Here is an 18,193-nt window from a genome sequence, read left to right on the forward strand (position 1 = left end):
AGTGAATTCGCGTTCTTTCAATCTTCATCGCGATCACTCCAAGTCACTAACTCTGTGAAATGTAGGTGAACCCTCCTAAAGTTGAATTCCTAAGAACCATATCCAAGTTCAGAAAGAGAGAGGAAATTTCGTCGTCGCTTGTGCACTTGCTCTGTAAAGCGTGAAATAACGCATTTTCGCGTCGTTGTTATGCAGTGAGGGCAAAAGAATGTACAAAAAAGCGTGATGCTCGTGCAAAATTGTTGTTTTGGTTATTAAACCTATTGCCTTTTTGACGTCCTCGTTGCCGTCGCCGTCGTCGGATCTTAAGGTCCCTGAGTACGGTGGGGTGGATACAAAAACATTGCTAGAGAAGGGAGCCTCTTACGTTACCTGAATGAACCCTGGAGGTTGAGTATCCCCTTGATTATTTTCCGGTTTACTCGCTACGAGAAAAATAACATTTTTGTAGTGGTTTCTGACTTACAGGGAACAAAAATACTTGGGATTCTAAATTGAAAAGAGAACTGAGTCAGGAAATTACTCTTATCGAAAATAAACTACGGTGGCAACAGCCTCCAAATTGAGTGAAACATAAAAATAACCCCTCAAACAATAAGCTTACCGGGCCCGTTAATTATCGGGACTTTCGAGAAACGGGCCCCTGCAGATTCGCTATACCGTAATTATCATATTATCATATTATTGTCATAGCTAGGTTTAACCGCACACACGTTTTAGGACTTGAAACTGAAGTCCAAGAAGCTAAGTAGAGAAGCGAACAAACATGGACCATCCAGTGATAGGCATTTCTCACCATACGTTATCAAAACTTATGAACGCCCGCTGCCAGTAACCAGCGAGGAACATAAACAAACTCAGGAATCATCCACGACACGGAAGGGTAGAAATAGGAGACGAGTTTCTTCACTTGTCGAATCGACAATGGCTGGGTTCCTAAAAGAATGGAAGGACATTAATGAATAAGTCTGATGTTCACAACTTTGGAGTTAGACCGAGGGACTTGCTACTAGTAAGATTTTGACTACTCTTGAAAGAAGGGGGAGCGGGGGGGGGGGGGGGGGGGGGGTCATCCAGACCTAAGATAAGGGAGGAGGCCGGTCTCCAAAAAATTTTTTCCGCCCTTCGCACCTCAGTTTGGTCTAAAAATATGGGGGGGGGGCCTCTCCTGGATCCGCCACCGAAACCAATGTGTGACCCTCCACGGGATTTCAGGGAATAAGGTGAATGCACGAGCACGCGTGTCATGACACCAAAAACCAAACAAAGACGTCACTTTTAAGCTTTATACAAGTCAACAAACAGTTAGTTGTTCCTCGTGACTCCTCCAAGAATGGTATAATATGGACCTTAAAGACAAGCCTCTAGCATCAATAATTATACACCGGCTATGCTAGCGCCACCCTACGGGCAGAGCGGCTCCTTTTCTCTTCTTCTTGATTGAGGGGGAGAAAAGGAGGCTCTGCCTGAAGCGTGTCAAGTCTTTGACGTCACCGCAACCTGAACTTTCGGACTAGTAAATCTGTTTTCTCTCGTTAAACTGGGTTTTTGAGTGCGAGTATCCGTCTATTGATAAACCGATGTTTATACTCAAGCCCGCTGTAACGAGCGCACGGCTATTGCGCCTGGGTTTGAAACTGTATCCTAGCAACATGCAGCGCCTGCTCAACAAAGATCTTACTCGATTCACGCAGAGTCTTTGTCGAGTACGCCAAGGGTGCGCTGGCGTTGATTGGATACATGTGGGAAGTCTCCTGCCATATTTGGTTTGTGCATACAGAGTAGCGTACATGAGCAAAAAAGCCCAAACCCAAACAAGACTAACCTCCAACATCTTTGAAGCCGTATTCTCGCCCCAACTCAGCTGTTATGAGAATCCGACCGCTTTTCTTCATTATGCCCGGATCTGAAATTGCAGAATTAAAGGGGCTATGTCACGAGGAAAATGCTGTTTTAGGACAATTTGTTCTGTGCTGACGTCATTACCTAGTGTCTTTGTGTCTTTACGCATACACAAAATGCTCCTGTAGAGTTATGAAGAAAACATCAAACAAATTTTATCAGGGAACTCTAACTAATACCATAATAATTTTTCTGGTGATCTTTGCAGGTAGGGCATTAAAATTTGAAAAACTTGGCCCATCTTTTTGAAGTTTCAATCCATGTCCATCAAATGCCATCCGTAGCAACAGACGACAGAAAACAGTTTCAATGCCTAAATATAGTATAAAATAAAAAAAAACATGGCCATTATTTTTGGAATTCAACTGATGCGAAGACACCTTTTGGCTTAAATATCGTGACGACTAGCCAGTTACTGTCAAACCCAGCGCGTAATGGGATAGTCTGAACTATCTGGGCCGTGTTGTGTAAAGGACGATTTAACAGCACAATTTATACGCTCTGTTTACACTTAACCCAGAATTAGAGATTACTGGGCTTCGTTCATGTTATGCCATATTATGGTATTTTGCGTTGATCTTGAACAACATGGGCAATGTTTAAAATCAACTGTAATAATACCTGCTGCCAGCCAAGCCACGGCCTTGCCTGAAAATGTTGGATCCTCGGCATCTTGGAAAAGTTTGGCTGTTCTCCTTATCTACAAAGTGAAATATTACCCACAGGTTGGTTTTGCTCATCTTTATTATTTTCTAATTAACTCGAGTTTTAACTCATGTTAGCCGAGTAAATCGAAGTAAGAGTCGTACGCTAAGTAGGACACTCTTGCATTAAGACTACAGGGGCACCCAACGACGGTTTCCTCCTAAAAGCATTGAAAACTCTAGAAATGTATTCTACGCGGGGCTATAAAATTTGTATCTGTCCGGTCACCCTAGGAAAACTTGAGTCTTTTCGAAATTACAAGGGTCTCAGAATTATTTTCTCGAAAATTTTAGATGCAGTTTTAAGTCATTGTTTTACGAAAGATATAATTTTCCCTTTTCCTCTCTCCATCGCATTTTCGAATCCGAAAATTTTAGCTTTCCTTTTCCAACTTAGAATAGCCTAACCTGGGGGCTGAAATGCGAAAAATTGAACTTTAGGAAAAAGTAGTTAATTTCTTAGATATGCTTCGAAAATTGTACATGAAGACTCATGAATGGAACTGTTATCTAGAAATTTTTAGCCTTCCTCAAGCTATAGAAAATTCTAGGCAATTTTTGCTTCTCTGAACAGATATTTCACAGAAAACAGTCGTTGGGTGCTCCCGAGACAATGTTCACACTTCGTAAATAAATAAATAAATAATGTTTTCACCAAGCATATTCTCGCATTCGATGAAAAGTGAACAGAACTGGTATTCGGTCCGTAGCGGAAGTAAGTACCAGGGGGTTTAAGATGTACTACGGAAACGACAACGAGAACGTCACAAAAACAATATGTTTAGGTTACCAAAACAACAACTTTGCACGTTTTATCGACAACTTGAACATACCACGGCGAATTTCTCTTTCTCTTTTTAAACTTGAATATCTTTCTTGAGAATTCAACTCCAGGAAACTTCGCCTACATTAGACAAAGCGAGTGTGCCGAACCTAATACCTGGTAACCTTCGTTACGCGTCTGTGAGTTCTGCCCGCACAGGCGCGAAAACCCACTAAATAGCCAATCAGAAGCGCGGTTACATTGAAAAATACGTTAACATAATTTATGCATTAGTTTCGGCACAAGTGAAGTTCGACGTACGAATCGAAGTCGATCTTTTGCCTTTGTATTCGACAAGCTCAGTCGAATACAGGGGCGGATCCAGGATTTTTTTTAGGAGGGGGTGCACTCGTCTCTTGCTCTACTTTAACACCAATAAACCACATAGTTTTTTTGCAGAATACCAGTTGTATTAGAAAACCGCAGGTCATCTCAGTCTAGGAGGGGGGGGTGCGCACCCCCTGCACCCTCCCCCTAGATTCGCCCCTGTGAATAGAACGGCAGAGTCGACCCAAACACAAAAGTCACTGAAAAGTGCCGTTCCTAATTGATTCATACGTCGAACTTTACATGACCCGAACTTAATAATTAGGTTCGGCACAGTACGATGTTGGATGTGTGTGAACGACTGATTCCAGTTCTGTCTTGTTGCTGTTCACACAATACCGGATAGCTTTTCATGTCAGCACGAAAAGCTTTCCGGTATGTGGGCCCGGTTCAAACGTCGAACTTTACATGTTCCGAACCTAATACCTATTTAGGTCGACCCAAACTATTAAGTTCGACTGTTGATTCAGACGGTCGAACTTTACATGTGCCGAACCTAATTCGTGGCGAAAAGAAATATCATCCTTACTGCTTAAAATAGGGAAATAAACTGAAAAAAAGTAAAATTCACCAAGCCTGGAAATTCTTGTTTTGATTTTTGTGTTATTTGTGCTTTGTTATGGCAAGGAGACAGTTGAGGAGATCGTGATCGTGATATTTGGACAAAATAAAGTAACGCAATAAATTTTAAATTACAGTACGATTTCTTTATGGATATAAAGAAAAGCAACTTCTTAGAAGACCGTTTTGAGCTGTCCAGTTTCAGTCTAAAAATCTACAAAGTGAATGCTGGTAACCAGACCGTAACTGTCGTTACGTTTCTGTGGGTCTGTCAGCACAGGCGCGAAAACCCACTACATAGCCAATCAGAAGCGAAGTTATATTGAAAAATACGTTAACATAATTTATGCATTAGGTTCGGCACATGTGAAGTACGACGTATGAATCGAAGTCGATCTTTTGCCGTTCTATTCGACAAGCTCAGTCGAATAGAACGGCAGAGTCGACCCAAATACAAAAGTCACTGAAAAGTGCCGTTCCCAATTGATTCATACGTCGAAATTTACATGTGCCGAACCTAACAATTAGGTTCGGCACATGTAAAGTTCGACGTTACATAACACACTCGTGACGTGAGCTTGGGAGGCCCGTGCATCAATTGACTGACTCATCAACACCATACGCCTTCAGCTGTGCTAACAATAAGCTGAGGAAGATGGAATCAAACACTTTTGACAAGTCGATTGCGATTGAAACAAGTTTCCTTTTGCTAATAGAGAGATTTAGAGGCACGTTTACGTTAAATTTTAAACGTGAATTTGTAGCACATGACCAAGTTTCCTCCTTAATTGTAGTTTACTGTTTATTTTCTACCAACAAATAAGTAGTTTCAGTATAATTTTCCAGTATAATCCATAAAAATTGTTCTAGACAGTTTTTATCTGCTTACTTTCTATTTTGGGAAATTCTCAACTCAAATCCTGAGGTTCGCCGTTTGCCGTGAACGGACTCTAAATCTCTCTATTAAGTGACATGCGCCAATAATGAGTTAGCTTTACAAGTTCAGGGTAACAGGAGTGGCCACGTAGAAAGCAAGACGTGTTAGGAGAGAGACACCCATTGAAATTCGGGAGTACAGTTCATGAAATTATATTTTCTCAAACATTTTCGGTATAGCAGATACAAACCATATAGGACGCGCACGATAGTTGCAGTTATGGGAGGGGGGTTAATGGAGGATTTATGGTAACCCTAAACCTAAGTTGTTACAAAAGTACATTTAAGGGTGATTCTGACTTATCAGCGGAAGGAGGGTTCAAATTTTATGATTCCATTTAGCGCCCTCCGTCCAACAGAAAAAGGGCACGAATCAACAGATGAAAATTTTATACTCATTAACTTGGGCCAAAAGAAACTCCTTGACACCCTCTATTTGTTTTTTGATGTTCATGTCTTTTTTTCACCTGAGCGTTCTGTAACGTATAAAAAATGGTGGATACATATGTTTTAGTATCAAACCTGCAAATTACCTTCTCATCTTGTGGTTGACTTAAATAGTCTCTGATATTTTCAGTCATCACAGCTCCAGGCCACAGTGACACGCAAGCCACATTCTGTTCCTTCAGCTCCACAGCCATGTCTGCGGCCATTCGATCATTCTTAGAAAAATAGGAATGCAAAGAAATTATCAATGCAATCAAGATGATCTTGAATATGCACCTTTGAAAATTAAGTACCAGCCAATAAAGAACGAGTTTTCCAACGTCTTTAGTATTAAAGTACTAATTAATGAGTTTTAGCTAAGAAGTAGTAATTTCAAGAACCCAACTGACAGCGAAAATTAGTACACGTATATTTTACAAGTTTTAATAACAATGTCAAGGAAGGCAGGCTAAGATACACCTGAATTCTTATGATAGTCATCATCAAGTACCCTCAGGAATACTGGAATGGTCACCAAAAACAACATAATCACTGAAACTCCTTGACCGAGTTGACCCGGCTGGGTTTACATGAGGAAACGTTCGCCCAGCCAGGGAGCTGACCCTACCATCGGAAAGGGATGACCCGCACCTTAGTCTCATGTAAATTGTTTGCCACGTTTTGTAAGGAAATGCATGAAAAGTTGGCTCGACGAGGGTGGCTCGGGTTGGCGAGGGACACTTTTGTCCGGGACAAGTTTTCTCCATATAAAGGAGCCTTATACAAGTTTCACCCACGTCTCCCTTGCAGTCAAACGTCTAAGGCGTTTTGCCTTTTGTTTTGTGGAAAAAATGGCCATGGACTCACTAAAGAATCATTTAATCATCTTTTGATTTTTCTTAAAATAATGCGGTTCTTGTCGAAAACTCTCCGTGACGAGCTAACTTATGTGGGCAGATAGCAATTTTGCCGACTAAGTTTTCAAACGCTTAGAAATTTTTTAATAAACTTTCAAATCGTTTAGTAAATAGATAGTGTACTGCTAATGTATCACACTTCAAATAACGAAAATAACAACCTCAGCTTGGTAGTACTTTTTTTAGCTTTTGCAATTTCTCTCATTTGACCGAGGTCAAACATCGGAAGAGTTAAAAGTTCAACCTCGTTTCCAGCGCCTCTCTCCTCTGTCGGTAGGGAGCTTAAGCAACGAAGACGGCGACGTCAACAGGGACAGCAAAAAAGCAATAGGCTTAGATTGGCAAAACAACAACTATGGACGTGTATCACGCTTTGTTGTACATTTCTTTGGCGTGACGTGAAATGTCTAACTTCACGTCTTGTGAAAGACGTGAACACAAGACCACAATTTTCTTTTTCCTTTACTGAATTTCGATACAATCTTTAAGAATTCAACTCCAGAAAAAAAAATACCAACATTTGACGAATAGAACGAGATGGAATAAGCGCGATAAAGTTTGAAGCAGAGCGACTTCACATTTTAAGTGACGTTTTCGTAGCCATTGCCATCGTTGTTGTTTAAGCTCCCTTTTGAGGAGACAAGGGAAGCAAAGGGGACAGATCCAGCCCTGAAAACGAGGGTGTTAAAATTAATCGAAAGAAACCACCAAAGGATTATTCCAGCTACCCTTTGAGAAACTAAAACCCAATAGCGTAGGGGCTTTCATTGACAGCATCGACCTTTTTAGCGTTGTTATGTGAAACCAAAGGAAATATTTTGTGAATGCCAGCAAAAAAAGCCCAGGGAGCTTTTACTTTTAAATGCATATCAGTGAACTTGTGCGACTTACTGCAGCTTTCCCGACGCCATATGCAACGTTGAAAATATATGTCATTCCTCCTGCCGATGAAACATTGACTATAAGTCCTTGTTTGGCTGGAACCATCATCTTGGCTGCATGCCACGCGGCAATGTAATTCGACCTTGATGGAGAAAAGGGACACAACGGACGCCGATGATGAAGACCACTTAACAGAGAACTCCTTGCTGCCGTAACCTAGTCATTAACATTTACTGACTATGATACATCAAGTTGAGCGGTTGGAAGTGAGAGATAAACTACAGCTGTACAATACATGCAAAGAAACAAAAATCATGAAATAAAGTCCAGAGCTGTAATGAGCACGTGTGCCTAAGATCCACCCTGCGAGTATGCGATCAAGAGCTCTTCTCCTTTAGCACAAAAATCAAGTTGGTATCAATATTTTTTATCTTACCAAGCCCTAACACACTATTGCCTGTTTTCCTTTTCCTTTTTAAGACATTCAATAGCAAAAAAAGCCTTGAGAGTAATCCACACCGCCAGTACTTAGGAGGGCGAAAAGATTACAGCCGATTAACTGAGAGTAAAACTTCAAAGCCTACTGCACAGCTTTGAGAATATGCTTACATTTTCCCTTAACAATATTTCTTCAGGTACGGGCTGACGTCAGAGAATGACTATCTACAAAAAAATTGTCACAGTTCAAATAACCAAGAAACTAGCCGGCAGAACAGCCGTTATTTTGCGTTTTTCAGGCGAGCAAAGGCAACCGCGAGGCGGGGGTTGCAAAAAAATGTAAGAAAACTATTTGGACTGCAAAAGGGCCATTTGTTACCTCTCTTCAGGCGACCGGTGAAAATGACCGCCTGAACCTTTAATATCACAAAGTAACGCGCAGTAGATGATGTGCAGTGCAAAACTAGGGAATTGCCTTACATACCACAAAATGTTAATGTGATATACCATTTCTGAACTGAACAGACTTTTCGTTCTTCAGATGTTCAATTTCTTACCTGAGTCCCACATTGTTCACCTCATCCCACACGTTTGCAGGCTAAAGGATCAGAATCAGGATAACAACAGGTTAATTGTGACCAAACAAACGAAAGAAGAGGAAACAAAGGTGGAATCGTGCCCCCCACCATACAAACGTCTGTAAAATTTCGCGACTTTGTGGAGGAATATCTTGTCTGTCTTTGGACGTATCACCGTTAAACTTGGTAAGTTTCCTATAATTTTGGGGCCCTCTTTCCAGCGGCGTCGATGGATATTCGCTTATTGGTCTAACTCAAAACTTGCACTTGAAAAAAACGGTGGAAGGCCCACCTATTGGGCGGTTAGTCTCATTGAACAACCGCAGCGAAAACACCGACCAGTTAGTATAGGTAATAGCATGATTTGTAGTGATATTTGGCATAAATACCACGAGTCATATTTCGAAATTGTTATACGTAATTTCACGAGCCGTTAGGTGAGTGAGATTTGAGACAATTTTGAAATATCACAAGTGGTATTTATGCCAAATATCACGTACAGATCATGCTATTATTTGTTTATACTACTACCCGCAATAGTTTTGTAATTTTCACATGTAGGTATTTCAAATTAAGCTGAAATGCCACTGCTCTAAGCCAATCAAATTGCAGAAATTTTCTCATGTAGTAGTATATAAATAAATGTACTAACTGATGTCATAACAAGCATTGATGCATGATGGACACTAACAAATTATGACATTAGTTTTGTGTTAATAAAGTGCAAGAGATCGTCCCTCTAAGTTACAAAAAGTTACAAAATGATGCAGATTAATTAAATGTCTTCCAAGCAGAATTCTTCAACATCGACAATTAAATTGAGATTCTTACCTGTTCATAAAATGGTTTTTCTTCATTTTCATTCAGTACCTAGGCCATAACACAAAAATTGTCAATAACACACAGTTATTATATATATATATATATTTCGATATATTAATCACTTTTTGAGTAAACTATGACACTGCTATTAGGGAGCTTAAGCAACCACGACGGCAACGGCAGCGAAAACGTCGTCGCTATTCGCGCTGTTTCAAACCTTATTTAATGCTCTTATTCCTTTTTATATAATTTGTTTAATGTTAGGGAATTTTCCATAAGTTGATTATAAAGAATTGTATCTAAATTCAGAAATTCATAGTCATGCAAGAACGGCAAAGAAATGTCCAAAAAAGCCAGCCTACGAATACTGCCGTCTCTCGGTCCTCGCTCCTTAATATGCACACGAAGTTTCGAGAAAAATAGTCCGCTTCATCTTTCCCACATAGTATAGTAAAGATGAAGCAGAGACCATTTTTCTCGAAACTTCGTGTGCATTATATTAAGGACAACAACAACTCACCACATGGTAAGTTTCATCGATTTTTATTTCCACCTTCTAGCAGATTTCCACACCTTAACTTCGCCCCATGTTCTCTATATTTAGTCATGTTGGGGTCATGTTATGAAACCCGTACGTGACACAAACAGTGAGCCTGGGTGACCTGTGCTTGGACTTGGAGCGAGGAGAGACGGCTGTATTCGCAGGCTACAAAAAAGCGTGATATGCAAAAATGCAAAAATCTTGTTTTAGACCTATTACTTTTTCGCCGTTCTCGTTACCGTCGCTGTCCTCGTTGCTTAAGCTCCCTAGCTAATTTAAGTAAGTACATCAGTGTACCTGCCACCCGTTTTGAGTCAATGGCGCGAGAATTTTGTCCTTAGAGTATCAGGATTTTTTGTAAAGGTCCCGATCAAAACTGTAAGGCGTCGTCCCAAGATTTCAGGGGACGCCGGGTTTCGAAGTGTTCCAAACAACTCAGTTTGAGTGCTTTCTCTTAAAAAACCACTGATGATTTCTGGGAAATTACGATCACAACACAAGAATGCTATTTAAGAGAGATTTGACTGTAGCTTTACATCTGTTATTTGTTGCAGCTACTGTTGCTTAATACAGACTATACCTTCACTCCTTTGAAAGCATTGTTCACAAGGATATCCAACCGTCCATTTTGTTCTTTGCCGACTTTATCGAACAACTTTTGGACTTCTTCATCGTTTCCATGGTCACACTGCACTGGTATACACTGTCCGCTACTCTCTTGTCCTATCTAAAAAGTCAAACAAAAAAGAACAACAACAACAATATTTTAAAATCGCTGTTTTATTAGATTTCTTACCGTTCGATTCTCCCTGGCCTCACTACCAGCTTCAACGTAAATTAATACTATTTGACATTCGTGGACTCATGGTTCTCAGACTACAAAAGTCACGATCCTAAAGTGTTTTCGTTGGTAGTTCATTCTCTTCATGGGTGGACGTAACATCTGGAATCCCTCAAGGGACTCTCTTAGTACCATTCCTATTTGTCCTCTGCTGAGAACACTCTCGGTTAGCGTGAAAAACGTGACTCGTGGTTTAATGTAAAACAGTTATTCAAAATCCTTTGTATTTTGATCCTAAATTTGAGTCAGTGGTGGGAGATCGTTTCGTAACATCGCATCGCTTGTGTCACGCAAGAGATACGGTAATACCGTCGAGTACAGAATACTAAAGCTTTAACAACGTTAAATTCTAGGTCTCACATTTCAGCCGAACTGCAAATTCAGCACTCACCTTAAAGAAAAGTATGTAAAGCTAATAAATGCTTGTATGTCATCAGGTGCCTCCGAAAAGAAGGATGTAGCCAAGCAGAAGTAGACCATTTATTCTCTTCCATAGTTCTACCTAATATTACTTATACTTTAACTGTGTATGGGGCCTCTGAATCAGAGCTAACTATGGCCCAGCAGTTTTTAGATCGATGTTTTAAACGCAGATACATATCCAAGAAACTAGAGATAGGTGGATTACTTAAAGGGCAAGATCATAGAATTTGTAGGAAGGTTTCTAGTATCCCGAACCACCCTCTTAGAGCTAACTTCCCTGAGACTAAGATTACAAGATACAACTTAAGGAATAAATCTTCCGCAATGCCCGCCATTTACACGGACCGTTTTAAGAATACATTCTTTAATAGAATTGTCTGTAAGTATAATGTAGCTTTGTAAATAGTGCACTTTCTGTATTCGATTTTTGCATTTGTTTCTATGTATATACTAATCTTATTTAGAGACATACTTTTGCCCATTAACATTGTTATATTTAAATGTAACATAAGATATGTAATTTTATCTTTTGAACAATAAAGACACTTTATTTATTTATTTATTTCATTTGTACCGCGTATTTATCCGTACCGAACGTTAACGTTTAGGAGAAACTACAGTTCAGAACATCCTCTTTATTATAAACGACCTGCCTGACGCGGTTACGTTGTGTGTAACATTTTTCTTCTGAGTCACCGAACACTCTACCATCATCATTGGGCAGCCTGTGGCAGAGCCAATCAAGTCGTCTCAAACCAAAAAAGACATTACCTGGAATACCTTACCACTTCATTTACGTCACACATCTACGATTCTTTCAAAAAACAACTTTACGAGTATTCCTTTGATAATTCTACAACCATTTTCGATATTAATGTATCAGTCAATTCCCGCTGTGCCCATGTCCCCCCCCAGGCTAACCCCCGGGCATCAACGTTTTTTTTTTGCCTTGGATGACAAATTCCCTACGGTGAGGACGAAAAAAGAGGGCAAATGCCCTGTTCCCAATCAATACTGCAGCTGTTAGTCATTAATCGTAAAGTCGAATAGTGCCACTTTAAGCATTTTAAGGTGCAATTTTTTGTTTCAGTTGACATCTGCTTTTGTATTAGCAATTGTAATAAGACTCCACCTCCGGGACTTCACACGCGGTGACACCAGAGGGTCCCCAATAGGTTTTTCGGTACCTGGGATTTTCCCTATTTGAAGCTCGGGATTTGGGATTTTAAAGCCAAATCAGGGCGAGATTCGGGATTGAAATTAAGAGAGGGAGGTGGGATGCCAAAAATGACCCTTGGGATCATGGGATTGCACGAAATTTTGGGTCGGGATTACAGGACTGAAGAACCCTATTGGGGACCCTCACACCACTTCATGATTCTTTATATTTCATTTTAATTGTTGTAGCATGTTTTAAATTAAGTTCATAGGTAACAAAAGTGTGAAGAAAAACAGAGAACCAAAAATACTAGGCGTGTCACTTGAGACAAGAGTAACACTGAAGCATCATCAATGTCAAAATTCTACCCCTAATTACCTACGCTAACCTCCTTCCACCCACCCACCACCTGTACAATGGTGACCCCTTCAGGGTGCAAATAAAGTCAGTTTTACAGCTTGCCATTTGGGCAAGCTGCAACTAGCATGTACCAGCTCGAGTCATATTTCATTAGCCCAAAAAATTTCTTCATGAGCGGGATTGATTACAGTTCTTCTGTTATGTGAATTTCCTAAAAAAAATCATTCGCCCATCGGGCAAGATGAGAACAGAATTCACTAGCCTGATAACAAAATCCCCTAGTCCCGGGCTATCAAACACAACTTTCTTTGCATGCTGTTCCTGTGACGCACCTAAACTGGAACACCGACACTGAAAAATAATATTGTGGAACATTGTTATTACCTCCTCAGCAGTTTGCCGCAGTGATCCAGTCCTTCCTTCTGTGGCATCAAGGGTCCTTCCTATTAAGTAGAATTTTTTGCACTTTTAAATTATATGCTCATGTAGAAAACGTCAGTTTGTTGGCTGTTTGTGGAGTAGATGATTTATCATACTGTAAGACAATTTCCTAAAAGTTTAACTGACCTGTAATATACACTGTGGCTCCTGACTTGGCCAACATTAAGGCAATACCTTTACCAATACCCCGAGATGCTCCTGTCACAATGCACACTTTTCCGGACAATGAAGGGAGTTCTGAAGATGTCATGGTGTACTTTGGTGATCTATTGCTTTTGCATAACCATGGAATATTATATCAGATTAGTCTTAGTGCAGCTATTAGTCTAGACTCCCACAAGCTATTTTATTGCCTTCACACAATATTAAGCATTGCTTGACAACACTAAAAAATAGCTGAGAGGGAGACTATATGGAGCATGATAGTTATCATTGAGGTTATCATTACAAATAAGAAAAGCTTTACAGCTGAGTTTTGGATATTACATCAATGAAAGCTTATTAATTAGCTGTTTAATTTCATTCAGAAAATATTCAAACTTAGCCCACACAGGATGATTTATTTTTTCCTATGACCCCATGCACCAGCTCCCCACCCCTTAATGTTTAGCTTCAGAAATATCTTTTTAAATTTCTGTCCTCTAGGATTCCCCTTACCCTCATATTAAAACTCCTAATAACCCTCCAAGAGGTTGATATGGAAACACGTCTCATCACATGAGATGTGTATTACACAATCAATTTATTATGAGTTGTGTCTTAGCTGATGCAATATAAGTCACATGATGTGAAGACTGCATTGTTTGTACCATAAATATACATTAATTCTCCCCTAGATGATTGCATCTTGTTTACAATGCATTTTCTGTAAATGGCCCTATTATTATATCATTAACCCCTGATGAAATTTCAATCTACAGCCCATTTTTAAAGGGCAGATCCATCAATTTTGAAAGAGGGGCTGTAAGACGTAGGGGTAACAACTTTTCCTCTCCGTGACCTCTCACTTAAAAGTTTCTGATAGCTGTATTAAAAAAACGTAAACTGTTATGTTATGTGGTTGGGACATATAACATGGAATTTCCAGCGTCTGAGTGGAAACAGCTCTGATCTAGTTTATCTACCACATGTTTAAATGTAGTAGAAGTTGTAGTATAACGTACTGTTATATCTCTTGGTGCTCGGCCGAAACGGCCAAAATAAAGCTAATGGTGGGTACTGCGTCGTGGAACCGAAATGGCCCATTTCTTAAACGTTTTAAAGGGCACTGCATTCATAGGGGTGTTACGTAACGATTCATTACAGGTGTAAAGACCCTGGAAAGCTTACGAAATTTTTCCAGCGAAACTCAGTCGCTGGAGGCTCAATGAATAAACTGCATGTAAACATTGAAATAAGAAAAAACCCAGCCTGATCCAAGTTTTTATTGAAAATTCTGAACTTAAGGTTAGTTTTGTTTTTCTAAACTATAATTATATTACTTTTTGTACTATTACTAATAATAAGCTTTATCGAAAGGCGAAAAGGACAAATGGACCTACCTCGACTCTCGTCAAAATCTACGTCTTTATACTCTGAAGACAAGCAAACAAAACAGCAAACCCTAACTTAAAGCGAAGTCCAGTTCACATCAGCTTATGTAAGAGCGTGACGATGCAAGTTAAAAAAAGTTCGACAGAAGAATCAATCACCCGCCAAAATGTTTGTTTCTGCCAGGCGGTTTCGTGAGAAGTCTTCTATACCCTCCAGGGTAGAGTCAGGAAAGACAAAGCCCAAAAAGCTTCGGTTAGCGGCCAAGAAAAACGATAAAAGCTCTTGGCAAATTGTATTATACTAGTATTCTGGCACGAATGCTAACTGTGATTTTGCTTACTTTTATTTGTCAAAATTTATCTCTTTTTTTTTCGGTTGGACTGGGCAAGGGGTGGGGGAGGGGGAATATTTGGGTCGCTTACCTACTTCTCACCCACCCCGTTGGGAAGAAGTTTCACTTCTTTCCAGTTTCTTTCAGAGCATCAAGAGTGCCTGAAACATGAGATTGTGGTCGAATGTAAGAGGATTTTGTGCGACAATTTGGTCTTCAAGAATGAGTTCTACTGCAGCTTCAAATAGAAGACTTGAAGGGAAAGTTGCAATTGTTACAGCATCAACAGACGGGTGAGTAACGCAATATTTTTTCAGCTCATTTCAACTACAAATTGAACTGATAAAATCTATAATCGAATCTCAGGCTCAAAAACTTTGTAGTCATATTTGCAAGAAAAGAAAACTTAAAAGTAAAGAAGAGTTTACGCACTAGCCTTAACTAAAGGTTAGGAAGTGCTTGCGAACATGTACGTTTACCTTAAAGGTGCTATTGATTTTGAGAACCGCTTTTTTATAAGTGTACGTGAATCAGAGAAAGCCCCTTTACATGTCGTTCCAGTGTCAACTAACCTGAGTATCAGGCCTTCCTAAGGGGCTAGAAGAAGGACAGGTTTTAGATGGGGGAGGGGGGAGGGGGAGAAGAGAAAGGAAGGCCTGACACAAAACCATTCAGCAAATCGTGTGACACATCCAGAATCTGGATGTGGCAGTGATTGGATAACACACAATACTCCCTGACGTCACCAACTGCAAGTAAATACGAGCAGAGCGATCGGCAAGGAGAAGCCATTGAAATTTTTAATCGATGTTTTGATTTCATGTGGTACTTTTATGGACAGAGACGTAAAGAGAAATTCAAAAAGGCTCTAGAGGGCGCTCGCTCTCAAGTTCTTTCCTGGAATAATGACTGTGTTTTCAAAACCTCGTAGTCAAAAGAAAAGACTATGTTCTCAGAGTATGGAAAAGCCTCATATACCAGCTTCTGCCGAAACAATGTCCGATTATTGGTTTCACAAGACAGAGACAAAGAAGACGATATCAGTGCTTCAGATATCTAAGTTCTGATTTACAACATCCTGCCGTTAAAATGGTATTGTTACTGTAAATAAAATTAGAGCGAGAACGAGGTAGCAATGTATTGAGAATAGCCGACAACACCAAGGCTTTAGCTTGACTTTGCCTGTGCCGGCTACACTGCGGTTACGATAGCGTACGTGATTGGAATTCGTTCACTTCCTCTTCCAATTTTTTTTTCACTTTAGTAATGCCTTAAGCTCAAGCGGGCGCTATCATATTTCGCCAACGGGATTGACCTTTGCTATAGGATCTCACTTTTTTCTTAACTTAACTTGTTACAGCTTTCACGAGCTCTCTATGAAGTGGTGGAATTTGCTGCTGCTTGATAATTTTCTTTATTCTTGCAGCTCCTTTCAACCACCCGAGAATACGACGGATAACCAACAAAACCTAGAGAAAAAAAAGAGATTTTCCCTTGCATGATTCTCTACCTGATCTACCCCAGCTTTTTAGCTGCTAGACTCTCAGGAATGAGTGCTTGTTTTAACTCTGTAAACAAATGAAATTTACAATTTTCCTAGTCTGCTACACAGCACTAAAAACGGCTGTGTAGCAGACTACAATTTTCCGGGCACACGTTTTTTTACAAACAGAGCGTTGGCGATGTTACACTGGCACAATTCCTAAAACATGTTATAATTCCTCAAAAACAGCAGGTTTTTCATTACAACTATTCGAAAACTCGTCATTGGAGGTTTCAGAAAAAAGCGAAATCGCAGGAACACAGGCACCGGAGTTCGGCCGTAAGGTGAGATTTATTTTTAGGTGAGCTTTTTGACACGTGAAGCTGACAACCCAATGACCGGAAGTGATTTTGATTGGATGATATTGAATCATGCTGTGTTGGGGTGGAAGGCTCCAGTAAAAGCATCTGTGTCAGGCGTTTCTCTCCTTCGGCTCTCTCCCTTTCTTGCTTCCATCTTTCCCCTTTCCACCGATGTGTCAACAAAAGGAATCGCGGCAGATCATGAAAGTGGAAACTGAATGGAACAACTCAGTAAACAAGTCTCATATTGAGTTCCACGATTTTATTTACAGTGGCTTAAATACGATTAGCTTGCTAACCATCAGAAGCGAGGAGAGACAGCTGGATGACAGCTATATTCGCAGGCAAAGGTACAGTGGAACCCCACCTTACGGCGACCTTGTTAATACAGGTCACCTGGTTATTATGGCCAAATTTTTCTTGCCCATTGATGACCGTATTAATGGGGTTCCACTGTACAATGAAAACAGTAATGTGTGACATAAACAACACTCAACGTGGAATTTATACAGTCATGTCATGACTACTTGAAGTCCTTTTAATTAATGGGATATTCAATCCATGTTTAATGACCAAAGGTCGTTGAAATGTAATAGAAAATCATGAAAAAAGTTATTGAAACTTAGATGACCAGTAACTTTACATGCTTGGAAATGTATAGAAATGTATAGAAAATGTATGGAAATGTATAGAAAAACCATGCACTCTGTAGTGTAACCTGAATTAACTTAGTTACACGAATGTATAGACTTTGTAATCACTCGTATCTCACCGAAGACTCGTCCTGCACTAAGCTGAGATCAGGCTCTACTTTCATTTCCCCCCTAGATTTCCGGCTGGCAATGTGTACTGAAAAGTCTTGTATTTAGTACATTACATGTATAGCTAAATTTAATTATGTGTGTTTTCAATCAAACAAATGTTGTTGCATCACTTGTGTATGCATTCACGTGATTACCGTGGACCTTAAACTCAACACTAGGGCCTTCACGGCCATATACCATGCATATTAGTTGATTCATCATGGCCATCCCAAGAATGAGGACAGATTTTGGCATAACCTCACCATACAGTTTTATAAAGGTCCGGTGACCAAGAAAAGTCTGCGGGTTTCTCTTGTTGCCTGCAAAAAGCGCAATAGACCTGATATTATGGCACTTTATTATGTGCCGATTTCAGTTTGTTTTCTCTTGTTGTGCATATACGGTATTTTTATTATTCTATTCATAAAGCTTACAAAAACAAAGGAAAATAGAAGATTGAACCAATGATAACCTTAAAACTGATTCACACTAGTGATACATATTTTCCCTGTAAAGAAGCATAAATTTTCATTCCACACTTTTGTATACATATTTCGAAAGGATTATGGTCATTTGAGTGCTTTGTAATTCCCATAAATT

General features: G+C 39.9%; 3 protein-coding genes and 1 pseudogene across 3 annotated transcripts in view; 2 read left to right on the top strand and 2 right to left on the bottom strand.

The window, feature by feature from the left end:
• LOC140928171 (dehydrogenase/reductase SDR family member 1-like) overlaps window positions 1-14,861 on the bottom strand; it is a 95,068-nt gene extending 80,207 nt beyond the window's left edge. The window contains exon 1 of the mRNA XM_073377881.1: window positions 14,623-14,861. The gene's annotated coding sequence lies outside the window, so the exon portion shown is untranslated. The remainder of the gene's footprint in view (window positions 1-14,622) is intronic.
• On the bottom strand, window positions 604-13,349 carry LOC140928173 (dehydrogenase/reductase SDR family member 1-like). Its single transcript, XM_073377883.1, has 10 exons — window positions 13,208-13,349; window positions 13,025-13,083; window positions 10,438-10,584; window positions 9,326-9,364; window positions 8,474-8,514; window positions 7,488-7,620; window positions 5,787-5,915; window positions 2,524-2,602; window positions 1,826-1,906; window positions 604-936 (listed from the first exon to the last, which is right to left on the bottom strand). The coding sequence occupies exons 1-10, from the start codon at window positions 13,329-13,331 to the stop codon at window positions 806-808; spliced, it is 963 nt and encodes a 320-aa protein (XP_073233984.1). The 5' UTR covers window positions 13,332-13,349; the 3' UTR covers window positions 604-805.
• LOC140928060 (uncharacterized) lies at window positions 11,048-11,657 on the top strand (annotated as a pseudogene).
• A 235-nt stretch (window positions 14,862-15,096) lies between the features above and the next one.
• The window catches only part of LOC140928176 (dehydrogenase/reductase SDR family member 4-like), a 29,447-nt gene continuing 26,350 nt past the window's right edge, over window positions 15,097-18,193 (top strand). Inside the window, exon 1 of the mRNA XM_073377887.1 lies at window positions 15,097-15,238. Coding sequence (XP_073233988.1) covers window positions 15,114-15,238 — 125 coding nt within the window. The 5' untranslated portion in view covers window positions 15,097-15,113. The remainder of the gene's footprint in view (window positions 15,239-18,193) is intronic.

The sequence above is a fragment of the Porites lutea genome, chromosome 2 (genome assembly GCF_958299795.1).
Source record: "Porites lutea chromosome 2, jaPorLute2.1, whole genome shotgun sequence".
Classification (NCBI taxonomy): domain Eukaryota; kingdom Metazoa; phylum Cnidaria; class Anthozoa; order Scleractinia; family Poritidae; genus Porites; species Porites lutea.